Genomic DNA, 17,099 nt, shown 5'->3' on the forward strand with positions numbered 1-17,099 from the left:
CTTTGTTGTAAATTAAGGCTTATTAAGCTATATGGTAAAGAATTATGAATTGTATACACAAAATTGGTTGAGTGTGGGCTCTGGTTGAGTTGGCCCAGGTCTATAGAATGAGGTCTGGTGTAGCACCAGAAATATCCAGCAGGAGACACTCATGCTCAAGTATTCAACCAATCAGGCCTACCTGTATTTTACAAACAGACATGTTCAGTTTCTTTATGGACTGCTTCGTATAGTGTTACCCATAAGTTAAGTTGTCATCGGACTTTGTTGTTCCAGCTGTCACCCTTACATCTCAGCATCTCTCTCTCTCTTTCTCTAGAGTTTTGTGTGGAATGAACCAGTATTAAAACAGGTATTCAGCACCAAATCACCTTTAATGGTCTTCATGGTTTAGCCCCCTCCCGAGTCTTCATTAAAGAACTGCCCTTTTCACCCGGAGCGCAGTGTGGGAGAGTTTAAACTCAGGCCATTGCAGAACAGAACTATTCTGGTTACAGAGATTTTACTGAAATCAGGCAGTTCACATTCTGAGTTATTCTGAGCTTGAGTATGTGTTCAGAACAGAACAAATGTGTATATTATGTGTGTCTCTGGTGTTAGACTATATATAATTTAAATATCATTTATTTGTACGCACACTCTAAAAAATAATGTGTTGGCACAACAAAAGAAATTAACGCAACAGTTTGCATACATGTTTTTTGAGTTATGACAACTTTGAGTGAATTTATGTTCAACCATCAAGCTACTTTGAGTTAGAGGAACGTAATAATTTGTAGCATAAATACAGATTTCTTAAGTTGATTACTCAAAGAAATTAAGTCGTTCTAACTATCAGAGTTGTAGCCCTGGAACCAACAAATCTTTCAGTTCAAATAGACAGCTATCATAGCACATGCTAACATGTATATTTAATGAACAAGTAAGATATTACTTGTCACTGGCATTAACACAGTCATTGCTTATAGTCAGCGTAGTGTTCACCTTCATGTATCTACTCTTCAGCACAATGGTAACCACAAGAACTTCAACATTACAGAAACTCTTTTAATTGTCAAACATAACAGCATTAAACACTAACAGGTCTTTCCCTTCACTAAAAACAAATAAATGAACACTTAATTTCAACATTTATTCTTCTCATCCAGTCCTATGCAAAGCATGCTGGGAACTATATCCACTGTCTAATTTCCAAAGCTATCAAGACAATTTCATTAAGTTACTACAACCTAATATTTTTTAAAAAGCCAATTAAGTTGAGTTTAAATTACAGACAATATTAAGTTGATGTAATGATCAACATTATTGTCTGCAGAACTCTACAAAATAATGTTTGCAACTTAAAAGGTTTAATTAAAACAATACATTAGAATTTTTAACTTGCAACAATGCATTTATTTAAGTTGTTTTAACGGGTCCCCTTAATTCTTCTAGTTACTAAAGTTACTAAAATAAGATAAGCTGTTGTCCCAGTAAATTGTCCCAATTGAATTTGCCATTAAAAATCTTATATAGTCTTTTAAGCAGCACAAAATAATTCACGAAACAGTGAACATATAAAAGGCAACATTAAAAAAATGAATAGTATAAAATGATGACATTTAAAAGACAAAAAGAAGAAAAGAAAAAATTCTCCAATTCTCACTATTAACTAGTTGCTTATTAGCATGCGTATTATATATTAGCTGTTTATTAGTACTTATAAAGCACATATTAATGCCTTATTCTGCATGACACTTAATCCTACCCAATACCTAAACTTAACCACTACCGTGCTAACTAATAAGCGATAATTGAGAGTTATTGGGGCAAAAGTTGTAGTTAAGTTAATAGTGAGAATTGGTGGTCTTGATTTATGTATGCCGACAAGTAGTCTCTTGTATGTTAGAGTGATTTTATTCATGTACAAACATGTACAAACTCTGTGAAGCTTCCTAATCTCATTCAGCACCCATATACAACACAATCTCACACATTGCAGGAGTCTGAAATAGTTCCCAAATCTGTCATTTACACACACACACACACATACACACTGTTACGCTTACATTTATTGAACTGTTGCTACACCATGTTAGGCCGTGTGACTCGTAGAGATGTGGATGAGGTATTTATGGGTGAAAGGCCAAAGTGTGTGTGAGTGCGGGTTTACTGGCTGGTATTATTACTCAGTGTTTGGGAATGGCAACAGCTGCGGCAGGAGGGTGTAAAAGAAGAAAAACAAAAATCAGAGAAAGAAAGAGAGAGTAAATGATGGAGTGAGTGTTCGGGGAGACGAGTTAAAAAAGAGTGACAGGGAGAGAGAGCAGAGAGGACAGACCAGAAGTGTTTTAAAGCAGAGGAGAAAGTGTGTGACACAGGGCAGGGTAAGTGTGTGTGTGTTTGGGTAAAATGAACTCCAGATGTGATGTGGTCTGAGCTCAGACCAGGCGTCAGAAGCAGAATTAGAGTTAGAAGGCAGAGAGAGCGACAAACAGAAGAATCTTAGAGAGCATCACAATAGAGGTATGGTAGGATTGGATGTTTGTTTCTTCCTAACAGAGTCTTCAGAATGATTTACTGAATGTGTGACACAGGGAGCATGGTTACTGATAGAGCATGAAAATCAATTCAGGAGGAAGGAGAAGAACAGAGATGCAGGAAAAAGCCCAGGGAAAAAACAGATGTCAGCATGAAAGGGCCAATCGGCATGAAAAGAAATCAGACAGTCATACAGCAAAATCACCTTCTGTAGGCAGCGGTTAACAGTCAGCAGATGTTTCTGCTGGTGTGTGAATATGGATTGCGGTCTAAAGGTAAAGCAATCACTGCAGGACTAAATTCAGGCTGAAAGGAGACATAACTCCTGCCTGATACCCAAAAGCAGTGCATCTCATTTTCCCCTCATTGAAAGTTAGCATGAAATGTTGTTTTAAAGGCTTTTTTTTTTTTTTACACGTTTACTCAAAAGGCCCACAGGCATGTCCTCCTCTCATGGATTTATTGACTCACAGACACTCACATTTTAAGAGTCACTGCAAGGCAAAAATAAAAGAAACAAAGAAGTAATGTGACATTTCTTACTTTACAATAACGTTTCATTAGTTAACATTAGCTAACATGAACTAAAAATGAACAATATCTACAGCATTTATTAATCTTTGTCAATGTTAATTTTAAACATTTACTAATATATTATTAAAATCAAAAGTTGTATTGGTAACTTTACAATAAGGTTCATTAGTTAACATTAGTTAACAAAATTAGTTAACTAACTGCACTTATAAAGCATTTATTTATCTTTGTTAATGTTAATTTCAACATTTGAAAATCTTGTTAACATAATGCACTGTAAACTAACATGAACAAACCGAACATCTGTATTTTAACGTTAACAAAGATGAACTAATGCTGAACAGAGGTGTTGTTCATGGTTAGTTCATGTTAACTAATGCATTAACGAATGTTAACAACCTTATTGTAAAGTGTTACCGTTGTATTTGTTAACATTAATGCACTGTGAACTAACATGAACAATGAACAACAGGGTTTTTAACTAACATACACTAACAATAAAAAACAATACTGTTAATACATTAACTAATGATTACTAATGAAACCTTATTGTAAAGTATTACCAAAATAGTAATTAAATAAAACACAAATACAAGTAAATATAAATATATGTAATAGAATAATATATTATTTAAAATGTATTTACCCATTGTTTGTTGTATATATTTAATTATATTTAAAGAAAATCAACTGCATTTTTTGCTGTGATGCTATAAAAATGACTGCATTACAGTAATGAAAACCTAATTGCAATCACCATTGAGAATAAAAAGTTAAACAATAAAATGTCTATATGCACTGATAATGGGATTCTTAATTTCCATAAATTTGTGCCATTACACAAAAAAAAGAAAATACTTTTTTAGCCAAACATTTTTTCTTTTGTAAAACGTGTTTTTTTGGGAGATTCACTTGAACACCAATCCTATGCAAACCATAAAACACCATCTCCATATATCTCACCACACCGTGGTTTCTGGTGATGTCACTCAAGTAACCATGTCGTACAATCAAATCAGTTATCTTATCACAGACCACACCCCTTACCTGCAGCTGAAATCTTACCGTCTTCGTTCACACACCTCAAGAATAACACGACTACCATATTTCTCGAAGTACATGTGAGACATGTGTTACGGACAGCCTTACTTTGGGCGGTCTCTCAAACTAATGCAGCATATTAGAAACAGCAGGAGAGAGCAAAGGCCACAGACTACATCCACACACACACTCACACACACATAGAGCATTTGTTTTCCATTATCTGACATACAGAGAACCCTCTGTCCAAATCAATGAAGAAAAATCAGCCTGTCTATCAATCTTTCTCACGTGAAAACCAGCAAAAACACACACTAATGCTTGGATCTCTTAGACTAAACATGGATCACAGACTCCATTCCAGATGCCACAGTACACAAGCCAACGAGAAACCAGGTTTAATTCATATTTCCCTTTATTTATTTAATTCCACATAAAAATACATCAAAATGGTCCTTTATGGACATATAAACAGGGTTGCAATGGTAAAACAAACAAACAAACAAAAACATATATTTTGAATTCATTATTTTTTAAAAATGCATTCTTAACTTTAATCATCACAGAAAATATTTGCATAGTGTGCTGGTGAAGAAATACACTGAAGGGTGTATTTCGAATCTATATAAAGATGGATAAATCAGAGATTTTGTTTTCAATTTTCCAATTCATTAAATATCTGCGTAAATTTAAAATATCGAAAAATTCTTGGAAAATCAGCAGTGCAGCAGCTTCATTCATTAGTTTCACCTGTCTTCTTACAGATCACAGCAACCGTCTGAATCAAAGATTGTCAAACTCTGCTGTCGTTCAGACATTCAGTATAGATTACTATGCATGTCATTGCTCTGCTGGATATTGTGAATTTGATTGTGCCTCTGTTCAGTATTCAAGTGTCATTACAGCATTATGAGAACATTAGGAGTATCATAAGAGCACTGTTGGCCCATCTCATTTGGATTCTCTTCTTGAAGCAGCATTTGGTGCAGTAAACAGAGTCTGACTGGTGTATAACCTGCAAAATAAGGTTCTTCTTTAAGGCAGCAAGTGTTGTGCTCCCAACTCATGCAATGCAACGTGTCCCACAACGATGATATCAAAGGTCAAGGACCTTGAACCCAGGAGACAATGATGACACACAGGCTCAGCACACCCACAACCAGGCCAATGACCAACAGAAAAACTGCCTAGAAAAAGAAAAAGATGCTTACATGAAGAAAACTGGAGAAATCAACATAATAATCAACATATCAAGTGTAAAAAAAACAAACATATAAAGTCAGTTATAGTCAGACATACTGTACACTACCGCTGAAAAGTTTGGGGTTATTAGGGTTTTTTGGTTTGTTTTTGTTTTTTAATAGATTACAAAAGATTTCCATTTCAAATAAATGCTGTTATTTTGAACTTGCTATTCATCAAAAAATCCTGAAAAAAAAATGCATCATGGTTTTCACAAAAACATTACAGCCTGGTTTCATAGACAGGGATAATATTAATCCAGGATTAGGCCTTAGTTCAATTAGGACATTTAAGCAGCTTTTATAAATGTGCCTTAGAAAAAAAAGCATTACTACTGTGCATCTTGAGACAAAACAATGGCTCTGACATATTTGAAGTTGCTTTCAGTTAAAACAGCTCAAACATGCATTTTAATCTGGGACTAGGCTGTGAAACCAGGGGTAGAAGTCAATGTTTTTTTTTTAATAGGATTTTGTTTAAATGGCTGAAATAAGGTTTGTGGTGAACACAAGCTCCAGACACTTTCACCTTTTATTCCACGACATCAGTATTACCCCACTCGTGTTTTTTTAAGCTGTTGTGTGTCTTGAAAAAGCCGGTTGCTAACAAGTGGCTAAATGGGACTACAGAGGCTATCGGGGAGATTAAACGCCATCGTGCCGAAAAGGTAAGCTCAGTCCGCTTTAACAGACTCATTATGCTCATAATTGTGCTCTTATAAACTAATCCAACTCAAACGTTCAGGGAAAATGTTTTTAGATAAAAACTGAAAGAGTTGTCAGAAGCTTAGAGATGGTGACGTTGAAGTCGAGCGAACGTGGTGTAGTTCGTTTACAGCCTACCTTTAGGTTTTTACTTCTGGTGACTGTATTTAGGCTTCAAAATGTAACAAAATTGTGTTCATCTGTGATAATTATCTTGATGGACAACGTGTGTAAGCATCATAAACTTTTGTTGATCACAGAGCTTATTATATGCAATAAGCCTATGGGAAAATCCTATTGGATTTTTAATCGAGGAAACCAGTGTGATGCTAACTGCCAGTCAGCCTACAAAGCATTATTTTAAAATTGTAGTAATATTATAAATTTAGTACATTATTATATATTTTTGATCAAATAAAAGGCAGCCTTGTTGAGCATAAGAGACTTAAAAAAAACTAACATTCAAAAAAATCTTACCAACTCCAAACTTTTGAACAGTACTGTATATTAAATGCGTGAAATTCCCTTAGATCCAACAGTCTAGTGCAAAGCAACTCATGTAATGTAGTACTGAATGTATGCAAGACTTTAGATACCCCTGCTGAATTGAGAGATCTGATTGGCTCAGAGCTGATTCTCAAATAAAACATTCCCGGATACACAAACAGCAAACATGTGGAGGTCGTAGAACCTGGAATCACACATGAAAAGGTATGCAGACACACACACACACACACACACACACATATATATACATATATATATATATATACATATATATATATATATATATATACATATATATATATATATACATATATATATATATATATACATATATATATATACATATATATATATATATATACATATATATATATACATATATATATATATATATACATATATATATATACACATATATATATATATACACATATATATATATATATATATATATATATATATATATACATATATACATATATACATATATACATATATATATATATATATATATATATATATATATATATATATATACATATATATATACATATATATATACATATATATATATACATACATATATATACATATATATATATATATATATATATAAACATACCTGTTTAACTGCTGAGCAGTGAATTTAACAGTAAAGCACATGCAGAGCGTATGGACACACACTTACCGACCACACCAAAGACATTCCTGATGTCAGGGACAAAAATAGCGAGCAGCAGCACAAGAGTGAGGATGAAAAAACAGGAAAGTAAATGAGAGAGCCAAGAGAACTCCCCCTCTCTCCTGCATAACATCAACAGCGCTTTACGTGCCTGAGAGAAAGAAAGGGAAGATGTGTTTTCTGGATTTCTTATTTGAATAGTTCAGTCTGGCATTTGACTTACTGGGAAGTGAATGAGCGGCACAGTGAGCAGAACAGCCAATAGAATCGCAAGACGCACTGACATCACCAAAACATCCCGCGGTAGGTAGGTGTCATATCCTACCAACAGCTCTGATTCCACATGTGCTGCGGATAAAGAATGTTTGATCAGATCGATACATTTATCTTCAACAGAATAATCCAAAGAGTGCTGAACTGAGACAGTTATATTCCAGGTATCATATTTACCCCAGTTGTTAATGTGCATTTTCAGTCATTTTGAGACAGTTTACAGCAAAATAATGGCAAGGAAAGTTTTCTATTGAGTTGTCTTAACGGTATGCACGCAAAAGCAAACCTATTAAAAGTCCTATTAATGAACAAATAACTCTTACAAAGCTGTTGTTTTTAGTGAATCAAAAAACAACCAGTACAACCAGTGCAGTCTAATTCATGAGCAAATGACATGTGATTATGATTTAAAATAAGTTGTATGTAGTTTAGGTTTGTTAAACTTAAACTAGTGTAATCACTGATGGTTTGCTCATATTGCAACAGTTGAATTCGAGATTTTTGGTAATAAAGTTTATTTTATTTTAAGAAACTGCATTCAGGAAGTTATTGTCTCCAAAATAAAAATGGTTGTTTGCATAGGTTGGATTTAAAATGATGTTCAGTGTCTGAGTGTAAAAAATGTCACGTCAAACATTGCATTGTGGGATACAGCAGAGGAATGAAGCTAAACTCTGCAGGAAGGTCAATCTCCAAGAGCAGGATTATCAAACACTTTGAGGATCTTTGTTTTGCAGCTTGAGCAATATTCTTACTATAGAAGGTGAGGTATCCAAAAAGGGCGGAGATCAGATACACCACGAAACTAAGAAAGATGCTGAGATTTGTCACATTCTGCATTCTCTGCTTTGTGGGTCTGAAAACACAAACATATCCACACCGTAAGGCAACAACAGACTATAATTAATTAATTAATTAATATATATATATATGGCAGATGCTCAGAAAGGACAGCGAAGAGTGAACTGACCTGTGTAACTCACAGTAAATGGGTAAAACCGCCGTATGGCACAGGAAGGAGAAAGCCATTGTTGGGACAGCATAAGCACTCTGCAATGCACGCACACACAGTCATTTCTCACCCTCCTGATGTGTGTGCGGTTATGCTATAATATTACAACTAATATTTGGGTTTCTAATAGTCCTGCAAGGCGGTCTTTAAATCAAAACATAGCTCTCCTTTCTCAGGAAAACACACACACACACACTCACCTTACTAGAGATCACAAACAGTTGTGGGGTGCACTCTGAGGTATTTAAGCTCTGAGGATAGAAAAACAAAATGTGAAATTGATGGGAATATGAAGATTAGAATGAAATCAGACCAGTAACAGAATGGAAAAACTACTTTGATATTTAGATCACATTATCTGTAGCTGAATATCAGGAAATAAAGGTTTTGACCTCTGGCTCAGGAGGGCCAAAGGTCACATCACTTATTAAAACAACGCTACTTCCTGTTTCTGAAGGGCTGAATCCAAACATACTTCACAAAATGTCTTGATAGTTAAAAATGTCTTTAGTGAGGAAGCCTTATTTCTGCCCCATAAGAAAAAAAAATGGCACACCAAGTCATATTTATGAGATGAATAGTCAAAATTGTGACAATTATAATGATGAGATTTAAAAAGCCAAAATGATGAGTGTCAAAATTATGGCTATGCCATTATTTAAACTTTTTATGTCATAATTTTGACTTTTTAAATCTCCTAATTATGACCTTTTAATCTAATGATGACTAAGTATGTCATTTCATAATTTTTAGTAGGCCTGTCATAATCTAATAACTTAGTATGACAATTTCAATTTTTTTTATGTCATTATGACAAAAAGTAGCATGTCTTCTTTTGACTTTTCATCTGTGTGTGTGTGTGTGTGTGTGTGTGTGTCTGTGTGTGTGTCTGTGTGTGTGTCTGTGTGTGTCTGTGTGTGTCTGTGTGTGTCTGTGTGTGTCTGTGTGTGTCTGTGTGTGTCTGTGTGTGTCTGTGTGTGTGTCTGTGTGTGTGTCTGTGTGTGTGTCTGTGTGTGTGTCTGTGTGTGTGTCTGTGTGTGTGTCTGTGTGTGTGTCTGTGTGTGTGTGTGCATGTGTGTGCGCGTGTGTGTGTGCGCGTGTGTGTGGTCTTTACCAGGCTCACAGTGGAGTTCAATGGCAGCGGGCAGGGAATGGACCATTTTTTCACCACCACCTGTGAGAGAGATGAAAACATCAACATGGGAAAGATAGAGAGATGGAAAGACAGATGAATAGAGAGAACAACTCACCACTACAGTAAAGAACAACATGAAGAGGAATGCAAGACTGCTGGTGTATCCCAGAAAACCTGAGGAGAAGACAGAAACCAAAAAGATATGCATTCTCTCACATAGCCTACATAAATAACCTTGAGAAAAACAAACCCTGATGATACTCACCAATCTTTGGAAGAAGAGCCAATGGAAACACTACAATTACAGTGACTAAAATCAATAGGGTAATGCCATCCTCAAACCACTTTCTATGGAGGACAGAAATTGCACACACAATTTTGGGGTCAGAAAGATTTTAGTAATTTTTCTAAGATGCCCATGCCCATGTCTCATGCCCATTTATTTGATCAAAAATACATTAAAACAATATTGGAAATTTACATCATCCTTCAGAAATCATTCTTTCTTTTTCTTTTCATTTCTTTTTATTGTCACAGTTAAAACAGCTGTGATGCTAAATATTTTTACAAAAAATATTTATTTGAAATATAACGTATTTTGTCGCTTTTAATCAATTGAATCCATCCTTACTGAATAAAATTATTAATTTCTTTAAAAAAGACCATAAACATCTTTTTGTCATTGTTATTGTTTTCACTGTTAAAACCCCCATTAAATCCATATTGCTGTTTTGATTTTAGTTCATGTCTGTTGTGTGAACTGATACATCATCATATTCCAGCAACACAGTGTAGATAAATATTTTGCTAAGTTTAATTCATTATCACTTTTATAATACAAAACAAAAGCACAAAGAATGTAAAAAGGTAAGAACAAAGACAAATTAAAATACAATAAATTATTATAATAATAAATACATTTACGTAACCATTTTTTCTAAATTATATTTATTACATTTTGCTATGTTATTCTTATGTAATTAATTTTTTCCTCTATTATCTGTTTTTTGTACACTAAAGTTCAGAAGTTTGGGATGTTTTTTTAAAGGAAATTAATAATTTTATTTAACAAGGGTGCATTACATCAATCAAAAGTGACAGTAAAGGCTTTTACATTGTTCCGAAAATTTATATTTTAATTAAATTGTTCTTTTGAACTTTCTATTCATCAAAAAAAATCCTGGGGGAAAAAAATGATCACGGTTTTCACAAAAATATGGAAAAAATAAGGAAAAGTATGTGTATTGATGCTTTGCCAATATTGAACTGAGTACTTTAAAAACTAAAAAATGTGATAGAGAACTGTGAGACTGAATCTTTAACAGGTTGGTGTTTGTGAGAGATCTCCTGTGGTTCTCTATTAAAAACAGGGACGTACTAGACAGCCCAGCTGATTCGCTTGCAGAAATGAAGATAAATGACTCCACTGAAAGAAAAATGTTATTTTACAGTAAATGACTACAGTTTCAAGCGTTTATACTGTGGCCGGGTTGTGATTTTTGCTCCTCCCAGAGAGATGGAGTAGTGATGTTTGTGTGTGTCTGGGTCTGGTCACAGTAATTGTGCTGGTGAAGGGAATCTTGGGCAGGCACGACTCTCATTGGGCAGAACATATGTGCGAGATTTACGTGAACGGACCTGTAATGCAAACCAGCTGTGTGGGGACGGGGCACAGCTCAGAACAGCGGCTAATAAAATAATGACCGTTACATTCTTACTCTGGAATAATTTCTCTTTTGGAAACTCCCTTAAAGGCAGAGGATCGAGAGAAAGAGTGTTTATCTGCCAGTGATTGAATGATCCTGTGTAAAAGTGTCCCTTTCTATCTCTCTTCCTGAATCGTGTTTCTATTTTGCCTCTCCCCATGGATTTTCCTGTGGATTCAGCCACATTCTCTTTTATCATGAATTCTAAAACACTACATTTAGATGTAAATCATATTTGTTCTGATAAACCTTATACTCTTCCAAAAGTCTCTTGGTAATATTGTGAAATATTTACATTTATAACAATCGTTTTCTATTTTTATATTCTGATGTCATTTATTTCAGTGATGGAAAAGCTGAATTTTCAGCATCATTACTCTAGTCTTCAGTGTCACAAGATCCTTCAGAAACAATTCTGATATGCTGATTTGGTGGTCAAGAAACATGCATTATATTATGAAAACAGCTTCTTAATATTTTAATGGAGACCATGATACATTTATCTTTTTAGGATTATTTGATTAATGTAAAGTTCAAAATAATGGCATTTATTTGAAACAGAAATCTTTTGTAACATTATAAAAGTTTTTACTATCACATTTAACTAATGTAATGCGTCTTTGCTTAATAAAAGTATTAATTTCTTTAGTAGTTACTGTGATACAAACAGTAATGTATCTTTCATTTTAATCAGAGTTTTTCTCTAAAATGACACTGTAATAAACAAGACATTTTGTTGGTTGCTTGGTTTCTACTTTCTGTTATGCTCAGGATTAGCTAATATCGTTGCTTCAATAAGCATTTCAATTTAAGTGAGAACAGAAAAAAAAATGTATTGACATTAGATACTTGCATTGCACATTATCAGAAGGGCTGTGAGGGTGTGGTAAGGCCGGCATATATTTATTTACCCAGAACTCTCTGTGCTCATGAAGCCGGTGATGGCAGCAGGCATTTCAGACTTCAAGATGAACAAGTAGCTGGACATGGCTAGGGAAAGAGAAGGACAGCACATCATAAATACACACTATACAACACCTCATACATGCACTATAACAGCTCATAATGCAAACACACACACACAAATCCACTCAGAAAAGCCAAACCATTCCACAGACAGAGACAGTCTTTTTGAAACCCAGCACAATGCTGAGGTCAACATTCTCTGAACTAACACTAACATGCTAACAGCCACCAATTCATTTCATATGGCCATATATACACACATGCAGATGATTAACACTTAGCTGATGCCAGGATTGCTTTGCACCCAGACTGCAAACCTGACTGCAACCAAACCTTCACACAATCACACAGTTGCTGTTGTTCTAAAGAGAGAGATATTCTGTTTTGCTGCTACTAAACACCACATAACACAGAGAATACTCACTACGGTTCACAGTGAGTAGTGAGCAGTGCAGAGAGAAAGACAGAAAGAAAGAAGAGAGAGTTTTAATTTTCACATTCACTTACACCCTTCTATAGATTTTGTTCAAAGACTAACCAGCTATGCTATCTTCTTTGGCAATACAAAACAAAAGATATATAACCTCCCAATAAAATGTGTTCAAACTGAGAGAGAGAAAGAGATCAAGTAATATGACCTTCTAAACAGTTAAATACAAGTGAAAGTGAAAACCTCACCGCCAATGTTCTGAATGAGAATAGTACAGGCCACCAGAACCTGCACAAAACAAAAGAAAAACATGTTTTACAAGAGTAACAAGGCACATTTCACATCTATGGTGAATTCAGTTTTTGATGAGCAACTAGATAATGTTCACAGTTATTCTATTCATATAACAAAATGAAACATTGCAGTGCATCACTCTAAATGAACTGCACGTGATTATCAGACAAAGATAAAATCAAATAAATGGAGCATTGATTTGTCAGCTTGGTATTAGATCGGTGATATTAACCAACCTTGCCAGGTCTGTTGAAGGCTTTTTCTCCAAGCGCTTCATAAGAGTTGATGCCTAACATACATAAACATATACAATATTGTGGCCTGGTGTCTGTTACAATGTACAATCGTGAAAGACCATTTCAGATTTTTGACCTGATGTACAGCATGTGAAGAGTATGTAAGGTAAACAGGAGTGAGTTGGGTAAAGAAGAGGTCAAAAGTGAGGGTGGATATTACCAGTCTTGTCACAGAGGAGCAGCAGGAGATGGACTGAATAAACCGCCAGACTGGAGACCACGAGCAACAGAATACTGTGAAAAACAAATGCAGAGTTGAAAAAAACACCTGGGCCCATATTCATTAAAAAATCTTGCTCCTAGGGACAAAATTCTAAGAAAATTCTTAGAAATGTGTCCGTTTCCTCTTAGAAATTAAAGAATAGATCCTAGTAATTCCTTAAAAGAGGTCTTAAGGTCCAAAATTGTTAGGAGAGACCTTTAAGAGGCTTTTTACAGCAGTGGAGAAAATGAACGAAACGTGAAGAGGGAGAAGAAATGAGTTGCACACAATGCATGACAGTGTTTGTGACCGATCTTATTAGAGACACACTAACATCTCTGACAAAGCGCAGAAGTGCCAGAAATGGAAGTAATCACTATATAAACTACATTAACATATCTGGAAAAATGCAACTATACAGCACTGATGATTTTGGTCGGTCACAACTTTCTAGAAGCAAAGTGATCACACAAACAATTACAGCACTTTCAGGTTTATACATCCAACATTAAGTATAGCCAATTTAATGTTGGAAACAATATGTTGTATTTAGGGGGTCCCTCATAAAAGGTTCATCATATTTGGGGGTCCTTGGCATCATAAAGTTTGAAAAACCCTGGCTTAAATCACCTTTCTTTCCCATTCTGACATTCAGTTTGGAGTTCAGGAGATTATCTTGACCAGGACCAAACCCCTAAATGTATTGAACCAACTGCCATGTGATTGGTTGATTAGATAATTGCATTAATGAGAAATTTAACAGGTGTTCCTAATTATCCTTTAGGTGATTGTATATAGTGTGTATGTGTGTGCAGTAAAACAGGAAAAATGCCTGTGATTTCAAAGTGAAGGCTTATATAGACCCTATATTTAAAAGCGCTCTTTTTTCCCTTCTTGGACAACCAACCAATCACTGTCTTCAAAAGACTGTGTGATATCTAGCAATGGGGTCAGCCCGGCTCCTCACTTAGATGAAAGTTTTTGTCTTTTCCTCGCTCAGTTGCTCCCGAATCGTAGAATTTTTTTTTCAAGATAAATTAGGAGTTTTCTGAGAAGATTCTAAGAAGCTTTAAGAATACCAGCCCTGATCTTCAAGCTTAAAGAATTGTTCTGGGTCAAATATAATTGAAAGCTCTATTGAAATAATTTGTGGAATAATATTGATTAGCAATATTGACTTTTTTTTTAATGTAGAATTTTTCTTCTATGTAGAATTTTATCTGAGATAAAAAGTGTGTAATTGAACATTTATTGCATATCCCCGTTAACCTGCATTGTACATATGCTATACTGTAGCTGCACCTTTTGCTAAAAAAAAAAAAAGGGATGCATGCACCAATTTATTTTTGTATTGCCATATCAGCATCTGTGGCTAGTTTCTGGCAAGATCAATATATTAAAGTAAATATAAACTAAATTAACACAGTTGTAGCAAAAAAACATTTAAAAAAAACAAAAAAAAAAAAACAATTGATAACCATCTCCCATAAATATAACAAACATTATATAAGATTTTCAATATTTGATAAAAAAACTTCCTGGTGAAACATTTGTAAAAACATCCATTAAAGAACGTTCTGTGTAAAAACGTTGCCTTGTGACATTCAAAGCAATACATTCCAACAAAATATGTTTTACAGACAAAAGGTGTTTGACAAAAATTACATATTGGTGGTACATCACCTTTCAATAAAAACAAAAGAGTAAGTCTGGAATGACCAATTCAGCATCTTGTGTAAACTCAAAAATAAAATTAGCAAATTACTTTTAATTTATGATTTGATTATTTTCATATAACTCATTATTAACACCGGTAGATGCATGCATCAAAATAATTGTCTGTGGCAATCAACATTATGCCAAAAATGTTGACAACAAAGCTAAAAATGCATTGAATCTGGAACATTGTGTGCGTGTACCTGAATCCGATAATGCCCGTATTGGCCATGGCATACGAGAGACCCAGGATGCCACTACCCATGATAGCATTCATCAGATTAAAGGCAGAAGACATGAAGGACGCACCTCTAACCTGAACAGCCTGTGAGGAAGATAAATGCATCAGAAATTAGACATGACAGTGCAGCTCACGATGGAACAAACTGAGGCTAAATAAATCGTAGGCAAGAGACAAAGCATGCACAACGAATGTCATTACTGTCTGCTTACACACTGCATTACTGAAAGCACAAAGGGAAGCGGAATCTTTGCAAAGACAAAAATTGCCTAAGATCAGCATGTGATGATGTGAAAGCATGAGGCAGCAGATGACATGATGTGAAATTCACAAACTCTATCCACTTCCAGCACAGCTTTGTAGATGTAATACCATGTCTAAATTCTAGTACAGGACTGTGAAAGTAGAGTTTAGACTGGATTTACTTTAGTAATGCACATTTATTTACTTTGACATGTCACATATAATGTATTCATTCATGCCCTTGTAAAAAAAAATGAAGCTCATTATTATCAAGATTAATATTGGGTCATTTTATGAAAATGGGACTTTTTAAAAAAAAAGATTCTTAAACATTTTACAGACAAAGAATGCTATTAGTGCTTTTGGAAAGACATTTTAATAAGAAAAAGAATAAATGATGGTAACAGGGTTGACAAAATGAGGACAACCTCAGTTCCTTTTAATATATTTATGACGTCCTCTAAAAACAAAAAATCAAACACTATAATAATAAATACATAAATTATTTTACTTACGGAAGCCCATTTCCCCTGCATAAGTACTAAAAAAAGCATGCTTTGGCAAATCATAATTATGACATGTCTACATTATGATGCCACAATTATGAGACAAAGTTAATTATGAAATAAATTATGATAATTATGGGACACAAAGTCAAACATTTGACATAAAAAGTGGAAAATGTGAGATTGACTATGATATAAAAAGGTGACATTTGAGCTGAGCCACAATGTGATAAAAAGTAGAAATTGTATGTTAAAAAATAGAAATTTTATGTTATGAATATGATGATTTGTCTTATAATATCACTTAGAATTTAATATTTCCCACGTCTTATGTCATAATTCACCAAAGCAGGATTTTTTGTTTTCTTATGTGGCGGAAATGGGCTTCTATACAGAAGTAATAATGATTTTTTTTTTTAAAACTGTTTTTACATTTGCTAGTTTATGGATATATCATAAAACATAATAAACCCAAATGTCATTTTCATTGTTAGACATTATTTACACGTTCATTGGGGACACAAAATGCCCCTTTCGTTCTTCTTGAGAAATGACAGGCTGTGATTTAACGTTACCTGGGCTAACAGCGGTCGTCTCTCCTCTCCGATGGGCTCATATTCGCTCCCCGTCTGGACGCTGTAGTTTGCGCCGTTTTTCCCCATGTTCCACCGTGTAGTGTCTCTTTACTGTTCTGCATTGACCAAAAGCCAGTCACTCGCGGGTCCGTCAGTACATGTGCCCGGCTCTCACACCACCGGCTTCAGAGAAACACAAGCACAGCAAACGTAAACATCGCTGTTCACGTGATTATGGACGAACGGTCACATGTCTTTTTATCATGCACTTCAC

General features: G+C 34.7%; 1 protein-coding gene across 2 annotated transcripts; it reads right to left on the reverse strand.

Annotated features, from left to right (window-relative positions):
• Positions 1-4,495: 4,495 nt before the first annotated feature.
• On the reverse strand, positions 4,496-17,059 carry slc38a6 (solute carrier family 38 member 6). 2 transcript variants are annotated; one of them, XM_079843694.1, is made up of 16 exons: positions 16,826-17,059; positions 15,464-15,585; positions 13,503-13,576; positions 13,283-13,335; positions 13,001-13,040; positions 12,268-12,346; positions 9,916-9,998; positions 9,766-9,824; positions 9,630-9,689; positions 8,716-8,766; positions 8,474-8,553; positions 8,259-8,359; positions 7,454-7,578; positions 7,237-7,381; positions 6,638-6,732; positions 4,496-5,282 (listed from the first exon to the last, which is right to left on the reverse strand). In XM_079843694.1, the coding sequence occupies exons 1-16, from the start codon at positions 16,910-16,912 to the stop codon at positions 5,199-5,201; spliced, it is 1,338 nt and encodes a 445-aa protein (XP_079699820.1). In that variant the 5' UTR covers positions 16,913-17,059; the 3' UTR covers positions 4,496-5,198. The 2 variants fall into 2 exon arrangements, with proteins under 2 accessions (XP_079699820.1, XP_079699821.1); XM_079843695.1 differs by lacking the exon at positions 6,638-6,732.
• Positions 17,060-17,099: the final 40 nt, after the last annotated feature.

Source organism: Gobio gobio (assembly GCF_949357685.1).
Source record: "Gobio gobio genome assembly, chromosome: 18".
In the NCBI taxonomy this organism is placed as follows: Eukaryota; Metazoa; Chordata; class Actinopteri; order Cypriniformes; family Gobionidae; genus Gobio; species Gobio gobio.